We start from the raw sequence: 19171 nt of genomic DNA on the forward strand, positions 1-19171 counted from the left end.
AACAGAATAGACTGGGTGCGGTGGCTTACACCTGTAATCCTAGTACTTTGGGAGACTGAGGCAAGAGGATGGCTTGAAGCCAGGAGTTCAGTACTAGCCTGAGCAAGAGCAAGACTCCCATCACTAAAATACTAGAAAAGTTGGCTTGGCAGCACACACCTAAGTCCCAGCTACTTGGGTGTGAGGCAGGAGGATCACTTGAGCTCAGAAGTTTGAGATTGTAGTGAATTATAACTGATGACACCACTGTGCTCTAGCCCAAGGAACATAGGAAACTGCCTCCAATAAAAAAAGTGCATAGGATGGTGTCTGGCACCAGAAAGCACTGTGCAAATATTAGCTGTTAATTAATATTTTTAGTGCCATTTATTTCACATTTAATATATTTAATGTTAGCAAAAGCTAAAGATGTTTCTGCTCACTCGTGTGTATGTGTGCACATATGCTCCTGCATATGTGAGGATAAAATAAAAAATTTTCCTGCCCAAACAGGGCAATACTATTTTGGGAGTATTCTAAGTAATTCTTAGAATTACTGAATCCTGAATTCCGTTAATTCTAATTACTTAGAATCCTGAATTCTGTGGCTGGTGCAATGGCTCATGCCTGTGATCTAGCACTCTGGGAGGCTGAGATGGGTGGATTGCCTGAGCTCACAGGAGACCAGCCTGAGCCCCCATCTTTAAAAATAGCCAGGCATTGTGGTGGGCACCTGTAGTCCCAGCTACTTGGGAGGCTGAGGCAAGAAAATGGCTTAAGCCCAAAAGTTTGAGGTTGCTGTGAGCTGTGATGACATAGCACTCTACTGAGGGTGATAAAGTCAGTCTCTTTCTCAAAATAAAAAAAAAAAAAAGAATCCTGAATTCTTCTGTCCTTGAGTCATGCCTTTTCTTTATTTCCATATTTGGTTACTTGCAAGTTGTGTTGGTCATTTTGTTTCCCTTATAAATCTTCCCACTGCTGTGTTAGGGCTCCTCAAGGCCACGTTCGCTGATTCACTAGAAGGCCTGATACCAAGTAGTCCTACACGTGACTGTGATTTATTATAGCTGAAGGACACAAGACAAAATCAGGACGTGAGGTGCAATCCAGAGGAAACCAGACACAAGCTTCCAATAGGCCTCGCCTGCTGAGCCACACAGGATGTGCTTAATTAAGATTGGATTACGACACATGTGGGTGGTCTTACCAGGGAAATTCATTTATCGGCTCATTACCTGAAGTTGGAAACTGGTCCTGTAGGGACCCTCAGCCTAGCATGTGCCAAGGTTCCAAACTCCGGAGGGAAGGTAGGTGGTCAGTACAGACCACGCATTAAGCACAATGAGCCTGGAGTGATGAAAACTCTGCAGATTGGCCAGTCTCAGGCAACGCCCAAAGGCCTTCCTCGCAAGCAGGCCCTTCTAAGGACAGCAGTGTCAGGCCTGCCACAGTGACTTTTTTTCATTTTTTATTTCAAAATATTAAGGGGGTTCACAATTTTTAGGTTCCCTGGATGATATTTGTAAATACTTGAGTCCTGGCTATAGATGTGCCGGTCACCCAAATAGTATTCATAGTACCCATTAGGTTGGTTTATTCCCTTCCCTTCCTCCCTCCTCCCCCGGTTCCTTTCCACCTGCCATTTGATCCAGCTTGCACTACTGGGTATTTACCCAAAGGAAAAAGGAACCCATTTTATCAAAAAGACACCTGTACTCAAATGTTTATTGCAGCCCAATTCACAATCGCAAAGATGTAGAATCAACCCGAGTGCCCATCATTCTGAGTAGATTAACAAAATGCGGTATATGTATGCAGTGGAGTACTAACCCACAAAAAAGATGGATTAAGGCCTTTTGCAATCATCTGGTGGAACTGGAGACCATTCTCCTGAGTGAAGGGTTGCAGAATGGAAAAACAAGTGCCACATGGACTCACTATTATATTGAAGTTAATGAGCACACAGGGGCACCTAGGGAAGTAAAACTCTGGGCGGGGGGGGGGGGTGCTCTTTTCTGCATAGCTGCTCATTATATTACCCTAGCGCTTGTCGTTCTCCTGTTTTAAACCTGGTCTTCTAAAGCCTGTTATCTGGCTTCCCTGAGTCCAGGCGTGCACTACGTGAATCTGTCCTGCCCAGTTCGTATTTCAGAACTGGCATTTGTCTCGTTTCTGTCCTGTTGATCACCTTCATTAACTCTTGATTTCATCACGTCTGTAAAAAGGACTTTGGGGATAATCTTTTTAAATACTGATTTTTCTTTGTTGAACATGTGCTATTTCATATAAAACAGTTCTTTTATGATCAGTGTGAATCTATAGCAGACCATTCTCACAGAAGTGGGAGCTTAAGGTCACCTGCCCGGGGTTTATTCCTCTTGGCTTCTCTTCTTTATATTGGGTTTACTTGTCTTCCACTAGTAGAGGCCAGTTGCAAAGGCTAATGGGTAGTTGGGGGTGCTTGGAGTGAGATCAGTATGGATGAAGACATTTTGGGGTTATGGTTTATAGAAAGTCCCACTTGCTGTGGAATTCCTGGAACACCTGCAGTGCCCCAAAGAGGCTTCTTATTACCGTGCTCTTCCCTTCCCGGAGCGCTCTTCTGTGTACTGTCATGTGCTCAGGAACGCATTTATCAGGACTTGTTTGACACACTGTTTTTTGTTTTTTTTTTTTGAGACCAAGGTCTCACTCTGCTGCCTGGACTAGAGTGCTGTGGTGTTATAGCTCACAGTAACCTCAAGCTCTTGGGCTTGAGCAGTCCAGCTTCTTGAGTAGCCGGGACCACAGGTGTGCACCACCACACTGGCTTGTTTTCCTACTTTTAGTAGAGACAGGGTCTCACTCTTGCTCAGGCTGGTCTCGAACTCCTGAGCTCAAGTGATCCACCTGCCCTGGCCTCCCAGAGTTCATCAACTAATGAACAACAATGTGTGAACATCTATATAATGAAATACTATTCTGTCAGGCATGAGCCACTGTGCTGGCCTTTGACATGCTATTATATCTGGTGCAGTCTTAGCCAAATGCCCCACTCCCAGCCTCCATCACCAGTTCCTAACATGAATGCAGCCTCTTGCTGTTCTCCAGCTCTGACGACATTAGCATTACTCATTTACAGTTTGTCCTCACTAATTCAGTGGTAACCTGTTAACATTTTCTAATGCTCCCTTCCTAAAACAGTGTAACATTTTGAGTAACGGCTCAAGTGTTAGTTTATTGTATCAGTAAAGAAAACCTGTTAGAAATAAGGACCTATGGAACGGAATTTTAAAATAGGCTACTGTTTATTACTACCTCAAACTATGCTTCTTTTAGGTTAGTTTAATTTTGCATTTTAAGAAGCTATGGATAGAGTTTGAGTCTTTTGTTTCTTAACATAAAAAAGAATATTGCTTGGACATCTCCTGGACCCCAGCTCTTGCAGTCTGCCTAGATTACAGGTGTTCTTCTGCAGTTGGGATGGTTTTAGCCTCTTTGTGTCACAGGGGTGAAGAATCATTTTGATGCTAATAGTGGAAAGATCACAGTAGGAATGATGTCTTAAATGAAAAAGAAAACAGCTGCAGGTAGAGAAGCAGCCACCTTGCTTCTGGAGAGGCGTTGTTTATTTCGGGAGTGGTGTGGATGCAGGGTCTCCTGGTGGCCTTCCTCCCCATCAGTCAGGATCTGCCTGTGACGACATCAGCTCTCACTCATGATGGTCACAGACCATAGTCCTTCCCTAGGTTGTGAGAGGGGATGGAACTTTTATTAGCAGCCAGTCTAATTCTCCTCCATAAAAAGAGGCTGTTTTTCCTGCCTTTTAATTTTTCAACAGTAAGTGTTTCTCCCTGTAGAACCAAGGAGAAAGATTTCTTTCTGCAGCGGGAACAAAGAGGGCAGAGTTCTGGAGATTTGGTTTGAAGAAAATGGCTATTTATGTGATAAAAAACAGATTGGACTAATAACCATACTATTCTTGGTCCCTTTTAGGCAAATACCTTAATGTTGCAGAAACCAGCTAGGGTGCCAGAATCACACATTTTTGTCTTTATGTCCTGGAGATACTGTCAGACTAAGAAAAAATATCCTTTGCTACAGGTGACAGAAATGTTTGGAGATCTACCAGGATATGAAATAGTATCAGCATCCACAAGAGCAACCCCCAAATGAGATTTCCTCAGCATCATTCTTTTCCTAGTGATTATAAGACATCGGGACTTTGGGCATAATTTGTAATGTTGAGTATACTCTGAAATTCTTTTTTTAATTGAATAATCCCTGTCTATCAGCTTCAAATTTAAAGATGGTTAATTTGATTTAATTTAGCTGCTTGGGGGATAATTAGTATGTGTTTTTTGAGAAATTTTAAAGAAGGTAGCAAGTTTTAGAAGTGCTGCTGTGATAGGTAGTACGAAGTGGCCTCGTGGTCTTACAGCAACGCTCACGTGCTGTTTGAGTCTGTTTGTCAGTGTGTAGGTTGTGATTGTCAAGACGACAGTGCCTAGACCATCCTGCGAAGCAGTTTTGGAATTCTCTGTGGAGTGGCCGTCAAGCTGCTGTTGTGTGAAGGTCTGACAATTGAGTTTGCAAACTCATCCTAGAAAAAGTGCTTTGTTGAGTGGACTAGGCCCTCCTGTTGGTGCTAGCTTCCCAAAGGGAGCAGTTTGGAAGTCACTGTGGTGATACTTCAGCAATGAAGTATGTAGCTCTTTTTTTTCTTTTTAGAGACAGAGTCTCGCTTTGTTGCCCTCGGTAGAGAGCTGTTGTGTCACAGCTGACAGCAACCTCCAGCTCTTGGGCTTAGGCGATTCTCTTGTCTCAGCCTCTGGAGTAGCCGGGACTGCAGGCACCTGCCACAGTGCCCGGCTATTATTTTGTTGCAGTTTGGCTGGGGCTGGTTTTGAACCCACCACCCTCGGTATACGGTGCCCTACCCACTGAGCCACAGGTGCCAGCCACCCTGTAGCTCTTTTTCTAGGATGAATTCATGAACCAAACTGTTCATCCTCGTATGCTAAGTACTTTGAAATCATTGGGGCTCATTAAATCCCAAATGCTCTTTGTAATTACACCCTCAGATTGCTAAGTATTCTTTAAGGTATCGCTGAGCTCCTGCTATGTAACACACTCCCTCAAAACTCAGTGGCATGAAGCAGCAGGTATTCGCTATCGTTCATGAGCCTTCCATATCCTGGGTGGTCCTTCTGCCCTCGGCCAGTCGCACTCATGCTTGTGGCCAGCTGTGGCTCAACATGCTGACCTTAGCTGGTCTCTGTCACATGTGCAGGAATGAGCCAGGTGCAGGTTGACCAAGGATGGGTACAGCTGGGACACGGGGCTGTCATCCACACCACAGTTCACCCTCCAGCACACTGGCCCCTCTGGCTCAAGTGGTGTGGCAGGCTTCCCTGAGAGGGAGTGAGGGCAGGCAGAGCTTCCGGTCTCAGAACCAGTGCGCCATCACTTCAGCCATGTTCTGGTGGCCGGAGCATCACCAGCCAGCCCAGATTCAAGGCTCAGAGAAATCGATTCCATCTCTTGATGGAAAGAGCTGCAGAGTCACATCACAGAGGGCATGGAGTCAGGGAGGGCTAAAGAATTGGTCAGTCATATATATATATTTTCAATTATCTGTGACAAGTACTTACATATTATATTGCATGCTGTAGCTAGATCCAACTAAATATAAACCTTGAGACTAAGAGATTTTGTTAGAATCACCCTTCCTGTTCAGCACAAAAGTCAGGATTTTGTTGAACTAAGAGAGAACTTTAGAGTTAAACCTAGACCTTTCCATATTTTGGTATTATTTATTTATTTATTTTCTTAAAAAAATTTTTTTTTCATCTTTGGATTTATTTAGGGAAAAAAATGTAATTTGTAAGGCTATAGCTTCTCTAGGTAGTGATTCTTCTGATGGATCTCAGCAAAGTAAATCGAAAGCCTTCTGAAAAGGATTCACCATCTCAGATACCATTAAGAGCCTTCGTGCTTTGCGGAAGGAGATGAGAATACCAACACTAACAGGAGGCTGGAAGAAGTTGATTGCAACGCTGATGGATGACACCGAGGGGGTCAAGACTGCAGTGGAGGAAGTCACCCCAGGAGTGGCAGAAATAGCAAAGGAACTAGAAGGAGAAGTGGAGCCTGAGATGTGACGGTGCAGTTTCCTGATAGAACATGAACCGACGAGGAGTTGCTCCTTATACAGACACAAAGAGAATGGTTTCTTGAGATGGAATCTACTCCTGGTGAAGCTGCTGAGAACATTGTTGAAATGACAGGATTTGGAATATTACATGATTTTAGTTGACAAAGCAGTGGCGGGGTTAGCGCGGATTATCTCCAATTTGGAAAGAATTTCCTCTCTGGGTAAAATGCTGTCAAAGAGTATTGCATGTTACAGAGAAATCTTTTGGGAAAGTTAAGAGTCAATTGATGCAGCAAACTTTATGGTTATATTAATAAATTGCCACAGTCACCCCAACATCCGGCAGCCGCCACCATGACCAGTCAGCAGCCGTCAGTGTGGAGGCAAAACCCGCTGGCAGCTGAAAGATTAGGACTCAGTAAGGCTCAGATGATTGTTAGCATTTTTTAGCAATGAAGTGTTTTTTAATTACGGGATACTACTACACTCATTAGAACACAGTATATTGTAAACACATTTATCTATTCATTTATTTGTTTGTTTATTTGAGACAGTCTCATTTTGTCACCCTTGGTAGAGTGCTATGGCATCATAGCTCACCGCAACCTCAAACTCTTGGGCTCAAGCGATCCATTTGCCTCAGCTCTTGAGTCTCTGGGACTACAGGCACCCACCACAATGCCCAGCTATGAGTTTATAGATGGGGGTGTCACTCTTGCTCAGGTTGGTCTTGAACTCCTGAACTCAGGCAATCCATCCGCCCCAGGCCTGAGCCACTGTGCCCTGCCTAAATGTAACTTTTATATATACTGAGAAACCAAAACATTCATGTCACTTGCTTTATTGCAACATTTACTTTATTGCAGTGGTCTGGAACTGAACATGCAGTATCTCCAAGGAATCCCTGCATAATACTTTAAAAAAATAATAAACTGAGCATTTCATAAACATTTTTCTCAGGGATCCAGATCATCCCGACTATATTGAATGACAATATAAGCTATTGAATTACTGTATCATTAGCCCATTTCATTGTTTAACCTTTTTTCCTAATTTTTACTCTTTTGAGAATGCTCCTATGAACTTTTTAAGTGTGTAGTTTTTATTTCCTTTCTGTTATATAACTTGTTCAGGAACAGTTGCCAAGCCCGGAATTCCTGAATCAAGGCTTATCATTATTATTTTTGTCATTATGGTTATTATCATTTGGCAGATGTCTGCCTCACACTATGGAGCGAGAGTCTTGTTAGCAATGTCCGTTCTGCTTTACAGCATGGACAGAAAATTATGAGAGCCTTCGAAATGGCGTTGTGTTATTGTTTTGACTCGTTTCTTTGCTCTTCCGTGTGCAGCACTACATTTTAAACATATTTTAATCAGAAATATTTAAGGACATAAGATCCAACTTTGGCATTTTACTTATTTTGAAAATAAATGAATGATCTATAGTGCTGAAGAATGATAGACAAATAAAGGGGTGATGTGTATGTACGTTGTAGTTACGGACGTCCGTTTATAATGTTACTATCTTAGGTGGAGATGGCTTTTCTAATTGGTCTGCAGGATATATGGCAACTCAATGTAAGTCCCTGCTGCTCTAACCAGAAGGGCAAAGGAGCTGGATTGCAGCGGCCCTCCCCAGGAACAGGAGCAGGGGCAAGTTTGAAAAACATTTCTGTGGGCTCGGGAAGAAATGACACATTTCCTTTCCTAAGTACTTTTTGGAAAAATAGCTACCATTGTTTTAAAACAACTTAAACATAGAGCATAGAAAAGAATGAGCCTGTTTCTGAGGTTGTGATTTTTAAGGAAAGATTATTTTTTCTGGATTTACCAAGTCTTGGAATATGAAAAAAAAAAATTCAGACATCAGAAGAAAGTGGAATAAGCAGCAGAAAAACACAAAAGGAGTGTAAGTGTGGGTGGAGATTTGTCAAAATATGAAAGGGAAAATGAAGCGGTTTTATTTCATTTTCATGGAGACAGTGACTTAGACATTCATCTAGGCGGAAAATATTGTGATTTATGTAAAAATAAAACCATCTGATCAGGACACTAGTGATTAGGTGGTTTATTAATATCCTCCTAGAGATTTAAATAGTTTGCTCTTATAAAATTGTTTTTTCCTTTTTTTCTTCTTTTTTCAACTTAGGGAATAGTAGATTCTTACTTTTCAATTTGCTGAATAGTAAGGTTTTTTTTTGGAGACAGGGTCTCACTTTGTTGCCCTGGGTAGAGTGCTGTGACATCATAGCTCACAGCAACCTCAAACTCTTGGGCTCAAGTGATCCTCTTGCCTCAACCTCCCGAGTAGCTGGGACTACCAGTGCCTGCCACAGTGCCTGGCTATTTTTAGAGATGGAGTCCTGCTTTAGCTCAGACTAGTCTTTAACTCCTGAGCTCAGGCAATCCACCCCCCTCAGTCTCCCAGAGAGCTAGGATTAGAAGTAAGTTTTTTCAGTCTAGAATCTCTTAATTTTTGAGTAAGCAGCCCCACTTAAACCTATTTTTACAACCATGTGTTAAACTAATAAGAAATATTTTGGACATAATACAAAATAAATTTCTATATCACTCATAGAAAGTAGGCAACTCTGTTTAATACATAGGTTCTTGGGAGTGCTACAGTGTCAATGGTTAAACTTAATATTGGTTTGATATAATCTCGGAAGTGGATGATTTTAGCAGTGTGTAAGGAAGGGGAAGGTTTCAACTTGAAAAGAGAAGGAAGGGTGTTCCGTATGGACGTTGTGAATATAGGGGTTGAGCTGGCTATCAAGGCCAAGTGCCTAATTTGGAAACTCATTTCCAAACAAGGACGGCCTGGTTGTGATAAACAGTTTTCAAAGGAAACATCCTAAGAGATCAGGTTTTATTTATTTATTTTTCTGCTTTTGTTTTGAGACAGTGTCTCACTCTGTGCTCTGGGTAGAGTGCGGTGGTGTCATAGCTCACAGCAAGAGATGAGTTTTTTTAGTTGCGTCCTACGATGGGTCCAATTTATGCAGACCAAATGGTATGCTGATGTTTCAATACTTTTTTGGAAGTTGCTGAAGTCTGAGTGGGTTCCATTCTGCCCACTCAGTTCCACTGAGCTAGTTTAAACATCATCCTAAAGCTGTGTAAAATTAAAATCAGACTTTTCCAGGTTGAACGATTGGTTAGAAAAGATGATCTTTAAGATTTCTTCCTCACAACAGAATTCTCTGGTATCTGAATATTCCCCTTCTTTCCAAGAGTGCAGAGGAAGAGCAGGTGCCCCCAGTCCTTTGAACCCCCTACACAGTCATGATCCAAGATGTTGGGGTCAATTTGAGGAATTTCAGAATGCATTGGCATTCTGTTCTTCCTTAGACCTCCAAACCCTGACATACAGGTGCTGACAGAGTTACTCTCCTTAGGGTTCTCGTACAGATGACCCCAGTAAGCACAATAGCATCAATCTCACTGCAGTGCTACATCATCTTATTTACTGAGATGAATGAAGGTCAACTACTAGTCTTAATTTTCTTTTAATGATATGCAGTGGCTTGACGCCTGTGGCTCAAGTGGCTAAGGCGCCAGCCACATACACCTAAGGTGGTGGTTTCGAATCCAGCCCGGGCCCACCAAACAACAATGACGACTGCAACCAAAAAAAATAGCCAGGTGTTGTGGCGGGTGCCTGTGGTCCCAGCTACTTGGGAGGCAGAGGCAGGAGATTCACTTGAGTCCAGGAGTTGGAGGTTGCTGTGAGTTGTGATGCCACGGCACTCTACCCAGGGGACAGCTTGAGGCTCTGTCTCAAAAAAAAAAAAAATGATACGCAGTAATCTCTATGGATCTTAGGTATAGACGGACAACTTCTAACAAATGCATGGGAGCCTCACCACCCCCAGGAAGCTCCCTTATATCCTTTTATGTTCTGTCCCCAGAAACAACCACTATTCTGATTTTATCCCTGGTCTCTGACCAATCTTACTTGTCTTTTTTTAAATCTGGATCAGCAATTTTTTTTTTTTAATTGAGGCAGAGTCTCACTATGTTGCCCTGGGTGGAGTCCCATGGCATCACAGCTCACAGCAACCTCAAACTCTTGGGCTTAAGTGATTCTCTTGCCTCAGCCTTCCAAGTAGCTGGGGCTACAGGTGCCCTCCACAATACCTGGCTACTTTTTATTGCCGTTGTCATTGTTGTTTAGTTGGCCCGGGCTGGGTTCTAACTTGTCAGCCTTGGTGTATGTGGCTGGTGCTGTAACCACTGTGCTATATATAGGCGCTGAGCCTGCATCATTGATTTTAATAAAGAAAAGTATGCTTCTGAGAAGATAAGCAAGCTCACTGGTCTATGGTCATTTAAACTATACATGAGAAGTTTAGTTGAGGGTGAGTATTATACTGTGGAGAGCATCTTAGTCACAGTGCTGAGCAACTCTCCATCTTAGGCAGGGATCAGCCTGGTTTTCTTGTTTCCTTTGAGGAGGGATGGATCCTAATGCAGGAGGCCAAACTTCTTTTATTCACAAGAAGGTTTTACTTGGAGCTTCATTCTCTTGTTAGGATCGTGCCCAATGGCACCTCATGAGACTTGGTTTCATTGGAAAGATTTTGCTGTAGTCAGTGGACTTACATGCAAAAGGACGCTTTTCATCTTGAAAAGAGAGTGTGGACCCAGAGATCAAGTGCAGACCCACGGAGTCATGTGGGTCTGCCACATTCTTCTCGTGGACACTGACATATGTCCGTCTCCTAGACATGAGTCCTTGTGTGTTACACATGGTCGCCTTGCCATGTAGATGTCTCCATGGAAACATGCTTCCCCTGCTGTTTCCTCCTCCGGGGCTTCTCTCCCACGTTTCAGGAGTTCCGTCCACGTATTTGCCGCAAGGGAACATGTCTTTGGACATATTCTGTGTAGCCCTCGTGGGCCTCGCCAGCCTGCTGGTGGGGCAGAGTGCCTCCCACGCCTCTCCTGGCACACCAGAGTAGTGGTTCCTTGGTGTGCTGGCACTGCTGGTGTTACTCCTGGATGAGGGCTGCAGTGGTCAGGGAGGACAGCGGGGACACTGCCACCATGGCGCCCAGGTGCAGAGCCACTTGCCTCAAGGCCCACCAAGCAGCTTTACTAGTCCTGACCTTCAAGAAATTAGAAGTGTATAGTGTCAACATTTAGTCTTCATACGTTTTAGTTATAAAGTTTACCAGTATAAACAGTGTACTGGTATCTATGTTGCTATTAGAAAAATATAACAGACTAGCCAATGGGGAGGACGAGCTAGTTGTGAAGCTCTTCAGAGGCCCAGCAGAGTGAGCCCCAGGGAAGTCCCTGTGTGTCCCTGCGATGGGGAGGGGAGAGCCGGCTCCCAGGGGCGCGTGAGCACACAGGGGCCCCATAGGGGTCCTTGAGTCCTTCCGAGGTAATAAACCCAGAGAAGAAGCTGACTATTCTGGTCGCTTGTCATTTTCCTGCCTGTGCACAGGATTTCCTTATCGCCCCGTGCGTGTGTTCTGATGAAAGAGGAGCCCAGGGACACGGTGTGGAGTGACTTCCTCCTGGGGGGAGACTGATGAGGACTGGAGAGCAAGCCACGCCGCGCGCTCCCTTCCTTTCCGCGCCGCAGGCCACGCTATGCTCCCTTCCTTTCTGCCGGCCACACTGCGTGCTCCCTCCTTTCCCAGCCGGAGGCCACACTGTGCTCCCTTCCTTTCCGCGCCGCAGGCCACGCCGCACTCCTTCCTTTCCGAGCCGCCGGCCACCCTGCGTGCTCCCTCCTTTCTGAGCCGCTTCTCCAGAAGCATCTTCCTCCTGTTTACAGCCTCTGCCTTGCTCTCAGACAAGTTTTTTTTTTTCCCCAGAAAGCAATTTAAAGTCCTCAGTTTCCTTTGCATGTCCTTACATAATGGACATTTCCATATTACTAAAGTTCTTTGCAATCCTGACTCCTAGGCCCTGCCTGAGCCCACATGCTGTTCTGCTATATGTAATGTTCGTACAGTGTACTTGTTGATGTTTGTGCAGCCTGTCCAACTGATTAACTTTACAAGATCAGCTAGAAAATAGCGTTGAAAATTTTTTAAAAATTCAGTTTTCCTGGAACACAAAAGAAGGTAAAATTCCTATCAACTGCTTCTTTCTCTCCGTTTCTCCACAGAACCATCCGAGTCTGGCTGAAGAGAGACAGCGGTCAGTACTGGCCCAGCATCTACCACACCATGGCCTGTAAGTGGCTGAGCTGCTCCACCTGAGGAAGAAGTCGCCAGTGTTTTTGATGATTTAAATTTCAAAATGTCTGATTAAAAATTACTGCTAGGGCCGGGCGTGGTGGCTCACACCTGTAATCCTAGCACTCCGGGAGGCTGAGGTAGGCCGATAGCATAGGCTCACCAGTTTGAAACCAGCCTGAGCAAAAGCAAGACCTTGTCTCTACTAAAAATAGAAAAACTGAGGCAAGAGGATTGCTCAAGCCCAAGACTTGGAGGTTGCTATGATGCTGCGGCACTCTACCCAGGGCAGCAGCTTGAGACTCTGTCTCAAAAAAGAAAAAAAAAATTACTACTAGATTTCACAGTGAGTTTCTTAGTTGCCTAATACCTCTGGCAGGTTGCAATAAACTGCAGGAAAACTTTTCTTTTACAAAGGAAGTTGACTCTGGGGCTTAACTGAAGTCGACTTGAGCAAAACTGGGGAAAAGGAACAACAGCCTGTTCCTTCCTAGTTTTCCTGTGTCTTAATTGGGCCAACTTAAACGAGTAGTGACTTTGTACTTAGTAGTAGCTGATATTGGGATGGAAAAAGGATGCCGTAGCTCCAGAGCTTGATGACCAGGCTTTTGCTCACCCTTTTCATCAGCTTTTGGTTGTGTGCCTGGATGTGACCCACGCCCAGTGGGGCGCTGAATCCTGGTGTCCCAAGGAGTGATACAGAAGGCATCCATACCTGCTGATGTCCTTAAGCTTTTGGTCCTCAATGAGGGCTTTTCCTCAGTTACGTATTTCAACATTCAGAGGACTCCTGAGGAAAGAAAAAAGGCTTTGATGTGTGCTGGATGGTCTGTTACTGAAGACCATCATTGAATTTGCCCAAGAAGGGCTTTTTAACACTATTCATAGCTTGGTGATCCAGAGCCCAGTCAATCTGTGCCGTTCTTACACCCACCACTCTTGTTGGGTGTCCGTGCTATCTTCCATGCCGTTATCCTTTCCACAAACAGTTACTACTGATTAGGAATTTTCATTTCTTCTGTGATCTTCTACCAATAGCTCAGGCAGGCCAGGTAGGCTCTCTTTTTTAATAATCATTCAAGGAAAATGAATGATTTTCAGAACACCAGTATAAAGATAACTATTACAAAAGGAACAGTAAAATTTTATCTATTCACCTATTTATTTTTAATTTTTTTGAGACAGAGTCTTACTCTGTCGCCCTGGGGTTGAGTGCTGTTGTTACTGGAATTTCTTCTTCAGTAAGTTCTTGGGGATTTGAAGAATGAACCCCACAGACTACAGCATAGCAGTAAGATAGGATTTCTTTTAGACAGAAAGGAATATAGAAGGAGTAAAAAGTACCAGAGATTCTGACACAGGGGAAGACCCAAGTCAGAAGTCTCCCCCCGGGCCCTTTGTCTGGGGGTGTATATTACATCTTGGCCAGGGCTTGGTGGATGGAAAAATACCTTCACAAACGTAATGAGTGTATAAACAAAGGAATGGATGCAGTCCCTCCCCTAGAGCAGGGTTATTAGGTTCTTGCAGTTTTGTCTCAAGGAAGGGATTAGGGTGTGTGCTCTCTACTCAGTGTGGGAATTAGGATGCTCTTTACACCCAAAATGTTTCAGGCTGCTTTGTTCATGACCTTGCTAGAGCCCAGAGGGTGTGACCTGGAAAGGGCAGCCTGTTTGTGCCTAGAGATGGGGGTCTGATTTCTGAGCTCACCTGGGCCTAGAGCATAGGGTGGGCGGCCCCTGTCCAGCCCTGAGCTGGGAAATCCTGTGGTGTCATCATAGGTCACAGTAGCCTCAAACTCCTGGGCTCAAGTGATCTGCTTGCCTCAGCCTCTGGAGTAGCTGGGACCCACCATAACACCCGGCTAATTTTTCTATTTTTAGTAGAGATGGGGTTTCACTGTTGCTTAGGCTGGTCTTGAACTCCTGAGCTCAAGTAATCCACCTGCCTCAGCCTCCCAGAATGCCAGGATTACAGACGTGAGCCCACCAGACCCAGCTAGTAAAACTACAATACATAGCACAATTGACAACTACTTGAAAGTTTGTCCATAATTTATTGTGCCATACAGAAGCGTCTCCTTATTACCTATGTCAGCATATACTGTGAATGGTAACCTTGGTATCTCACAGCGAATTCTCACCTTGAACTATGAAGTGACTGATGTCTTAGTAAAGGAGCTTAGGGAACCTGTTTGACAAATTTACGTAGGGAATACTGAGAGCAGGGCTGAGCTGGATGGGATACCCTTGGCCTCTGAGCCTGCTACCCTTTACCCAACCAAAAAAAAAAAAAAGGCTCTGTTAAGCTGATAACTCCTTATTTCCCAAAGGTCCATTGATAGATAAGATAGCTGGAAATAGCAATAGCCTGAGGACTTCATACCAGTGCGAGGGAATGTTTGGCCATCATTGTGGAAAATCTCATTAATGCGATTGTGCAACTGTGATTATTCCCCCCATCCCCACACTTCCCCCATGGTTGATATTTTGGTCATAGCTTAATCTTGAGCCCTCTGCCTTGGGGTTCATGCTTATTAAAACAGAAATAGACCAAGACGGATTTTGTCTTATATTTAGTTCACTTCTTGGCATGCATTTCCCCAGATATTTACTACAGCATTACAAATAATTTCGCTCCCACCAAAACCCTACCATCTGAAATGTGTGTTCTCTCCTGCCTGCTAGATCTTGGACGAGTGGCTGCGGCCATCTCTGTCCCCAAGTTGACTTAACTGTCTCCTCCCCAGCTTAGCAGCCATGGCTTCTCTGCAGAGCGTGGCTGACACCTGCACACCAGCACAGTTGTATCTGCACATGTTCGGCTTGTTGCTTCCAGATGCTTCTATATTGTCTCCACTTGGACCTGGATCTAAGCTGCGAGAACAGCACGAGAAGGAAACAGAGTGAACAGATTATGAAAAATAACTGCTTGTCTGTTTTATAAAAGCATTTATTTTAAAATTAAGATTGAAAATATGAGAAGAAAAGTACCATGTTGATTTAAAAAACTATCTTCAGATTACCTAACTTAGGATGTTTTACTGGTTATCCACCAAATGAAACATTTTCCCATGACCTGACAGTGATCAGTAACCCAAACCTGGCCAGGTGTAGCACTCTGGGAGGACGAGGCAGGTGGATGGCTTGAGCTCAGGAGTTTGAGACCAGCCTGAGTAAGAGGAAGACCCCATCTCTGCTAAAAATAGAAAAACTAGCCAGGCATTCTGGTGAGGGTCTGTTTCCCAGCTACTCAGGGAAGCTGAAGCAAGAGCACTGCTTGAGCAAGAGTTTGAGGTTGCTGTGAGCTATGATGCGACAGCACTCTAGCCTGAGGTAACAGAGTGAGACTCTGGGAAAAAAAAAGACCCAAACAGCATATGTGTATTGCGATATGTAGTCCAACTATGTTCCATAACATTACCCAACATACCAAAAATAAGTTTCAGAATCTGTCTGTCATGTGCTTTGTGCTGTTTTTGATACTATCATTTTTATGAGATCATCCCAATAGCTATGCAAGGTAGATGAGATTTTTACTTGTGAGAAGACCGAGGCCAGAGGGGCTAAGGTGATTGCTTGTGGTTGTAATTCCAGATCATGCCTGTCTGTGACCACAGTTATAGTGTGGGATGGTGCCACAAACTCCTTTTGCAAAGGGCCAGATGGTAAATATTTGGACTGTGGGAATTACTCAGCTCTGCCGTGTAGCGTGAATGCAGTCATAAACAACACAGGCTTAGATCACGGAGGCCAGCGTAAAAATACAGAAATGCAAGCGCCTGGCTGTGTTCTAAGGAAAACAAAGATTTCTTATTTCTTCCTTTCCTTTCCTTTCTTTCCTTCCTTTCCTCCTTTCCTCAGCCTCCCAAGTAGCTGGAACTACAGGTACCTGCCACAACTCCTGGCTAATTTTTCTGCTTTTAGTAGAGAGAGGTCTCTCTCTTGCTTAGGCTGGTTTTGAACTCCTGAGCTCAAGGGGATCCTCCTGTCTCAGCCTCAGTGAGGCACGAGCCACTGCTCCAAGACTTTGTTAACAAAACATACAGTAGACTGGGATTTGGCCCTCTGGCCTGATTCAGAGTTGTGAGCCTTTGATTTTGGACTGTAGAGTTGCCTTTTTAAAAATTCACTGATCTGGCTCGGCGCCTGTGGCTCAAGCGGCTAAGGCGCCAGCCACATACACCTAAGGTGGCGGGTTCGAATCCCCAGCCCGGGCCCGCCAAACAACAATGATGGCTGTAACCAAAAAAATGGTGTTGTGGCGGGCGCCTGTGGTCCCAGCTACTTGGGAGGCTGAGGCGGGAGACTCGCTTGAGCCCCGGGAGTGGGAGGTTGCTGTGAGCGTGATGCCATGGCACTTTACCCAGGGGGATAGCTTGAGGCTCTGTCTCAAAAAAAAAAAAAAAAAATTCACTGATCTGAAATATGCTTTGTGTTTTGTTTTGTGAATATACAACCTTCCCTTCTATTTTAAACTTACATTGCTTATCTTGATGGAAACCTTTAAGGAAGAAAGCCAGGACATCATTTATACAAAACAAACAAGAGAAGCTTTTTTTTTTGGTAGGTAAAAATTCTCAGCTAGGCAAGGTGATTTCACCTCTAATCCATGTGAGCACAGTTCTCAAGACCAGCCTGAACAAGTGTAACACCCTGTCTCTACTAAAAATAGAAAAATTAGCTAGAAATTATGGTGGGCATTTGTGGTCTCAGCTACTAGGGAGGCTGAGGTAGGAGGCTCTCTTGAACCCAGGAATTTCAGATGGCTGTGAGCTAGGCTGGAGCCATAGTACACTAGCCTGGACAACAGAATAAGACTCTATCTCCCCGCCCCCCTCCAAAAAAAAAGAAAAGAAAAGAAAAAAAAAATTCTCTAGTCTCATAAAATTACTCAGCACTTTACACAAAAGAAAGATTTTATGGCTAGGTGCAGTGGCTCATGGCTATAATCCTGGTACTCTGAGAGGCCGAGGCAGGTGGATCTCTTGATCTCAGGGGTTTAAGACCAGCCTGAGCAAGAGTGAGACCCTGTCTCTATAAAAAATAGAAAAATTAGCAAGGCATTGTGGTGGGCACTTGTAGTCTCAGCTACTTAGGAGGCTGAGGCAAGAGGATGGCTTGAACCCAGGAGTTTGAGGTTGCTATGAGCTATGATGCTACAGTACTCTACCCAGACAACAGAGTGAGATTCTGTCTAAAAAAAAAAAAAAAAAAGGATTTATGCTTTTACGTAGTTTGTTATAGGGTTGAGCATAAAAAGAATTGAAAAAAAGCTGAAAACTAATGTATTAAGATTTATTACCAACAAAGAGCAAGCAAAAATGATGAGAGTGAATCTCTGGAATCATCAGAGCATGATTTAATTATATGCATAGTTATAAAAGAGCCTTTTGATTGTGTGAGGTTGTGTATATCTGTGTGTTTATAATTCTTAAATATAGTTGCTCTTTTAATCTGAAGCATCAGTATTGTGAATAAGGGTATATGGGCTTATAGTGAATTCTAATTGTTTTGTGCACAATTTCAATACTTATTATAGGTTTGTTTTGTTTTGTTTTTTGTTTGAGTCTCACTCTGTTTCCTTAGGCTAGAGTACCATGGCTTCAGCCTAGCTCACAGCAACCTCAGACTCCTGGTTTCAAGCAGTCCTCCTGAGTAGCTGGGACTACAGGCACCTGCCACAATACCCAGCTAATTTTTCTATTTTTAGTAGAGATGGAGTCTAACTCTTGCTCAGGCTGGTCTCCAACTCCTGACCTCAAGCAGTCAGTTGTCTGGCCTTGGACTCCCAGAGTGCTAGATAGGTATGAGCCATCAGGCCTGGCCACTAGAAGTTTTTGAGTGCAGTGGGAAATAGTCTTTTTCTGTGATCTGATCATGTAGTTAGCTGTTTTAGCTTTGGGGTACAATCCAGTATTATAGATTACTTTCTTTCTTTGGTGGAGAATATTGGCCCATTGTAGACAAAGAACTTTATATTCAGATGGTGGGTTCATTTAGAAGACTTTTTTTTTCCCCTTTAAGAGATAGAGTCTCTGTCACTTGGGCTTACAACTTTAACTCCTGGACTTGAGGGATGCCCCTGCCCCAGCCTCCTATAGCTAGGACTATAGGCACGTACCACCATGTGTGGCTAATGTTTTTAATTTTTTGTAGAGCCTTGCTGTGTTACCAGGCTGGTCTTGAACTCCTGGCCTCAAATGACCCTCTTGCCTCGGCCTCCCAGAGTGCTGGTATTACAGGCATGAGCCACTGTGCCTGCCCTCTTTTACTTTTTTATGGGAAGTTTTTATTTCAAAGTAAACTTAAGTTCATCTGTTTTGCTTTGTTTTTTCCTGGTATGCGTTTCCTTTTTATGGTTCTTCCATTGTTAACATTCTTTAGGCTAAAATGAACCCAAGCACTTCTTTTCATTCTATTTTATAAACCACTTTAATTCTGATTTTTAGCAGGGGAAGACAGTTCAGAGTTTCTTCTTTCAGAAATTCATTCTCTGGCCCATGATTCATGGAAGGATGGGTAGAACGTGGAAGGGGTGTATGTATAAGAGGCATGTGTTTTTCTAGGAGCATAACGATGCCTCAGACTCCAGTTACTACAAACTGAATTGTGTGTGTCATCGCAAAAGGGAGCATTTTTCACCATTGGGGAAAAAGTAATCCTGAAGTGGCTTCCCCAGCTTGCCATGGAATGAATGGGCATTCTGCTGCAGGGAACTCATCTTTGCACACATTCCAGCTATTCTCTGACCTGCCATGGGCAAGGGTGACATGGACCGGATGAGCTGCTGAACTCTGAGGGGTCAGATCACCCTGAGTCTTAAGCCTTGTTGCGCACAGGTGGGGCGTTTC

At 43.9% G+C, this 19171-nt stretch overlaps 1 protein-coding gene across 2 annotated transcripts in view; it reads left to right on the forward strand.

Annotated features, from left to right (window-relative positions):
* Positions 1–7459: 7459 nt before the first annotated feature.
* Positions 7460–19171, forward strand: part of WDFY1 (WD repeat and FYVE domain containing 1) — a 44071-nt gene continuing 32359 nt past the window's right edge. The window contains exons 1-2 of one of the 2 annotated variants that reach the window (XM_023510388.1): positions 7460–7464; positions 12275–12316. In XM_023510388.1, coding sequence (XP_023366156.1) covers positions 12310–12316 — 7 coding nt within the window. In that variant the 5' untranslated portion in view covers positions 7460–7464; positions 12275–12309. Of the gene's footprint in view, positions 7465–12198; positions 12317–19171 lie in introns of those variants that run through there. The other variant, XM_023510389.1, reaches the window with a different exon arrangement.

This window comes from Otolemur garnettii, unplaced genomic scaffold, assembly GCF_000181295.1.
Source record: "Otolemur garnettii isolate 467f Iridium unplaced genomic scaffold, OtoGar3 scaffold00013, whole genome shotgun sequence".
Classification (NCBI taxonomy): Eukaryota; Metazoa; Chordata; class Mammalia; order Primates; family Galagidae; genus Otolemur; species Otolemur garnettii.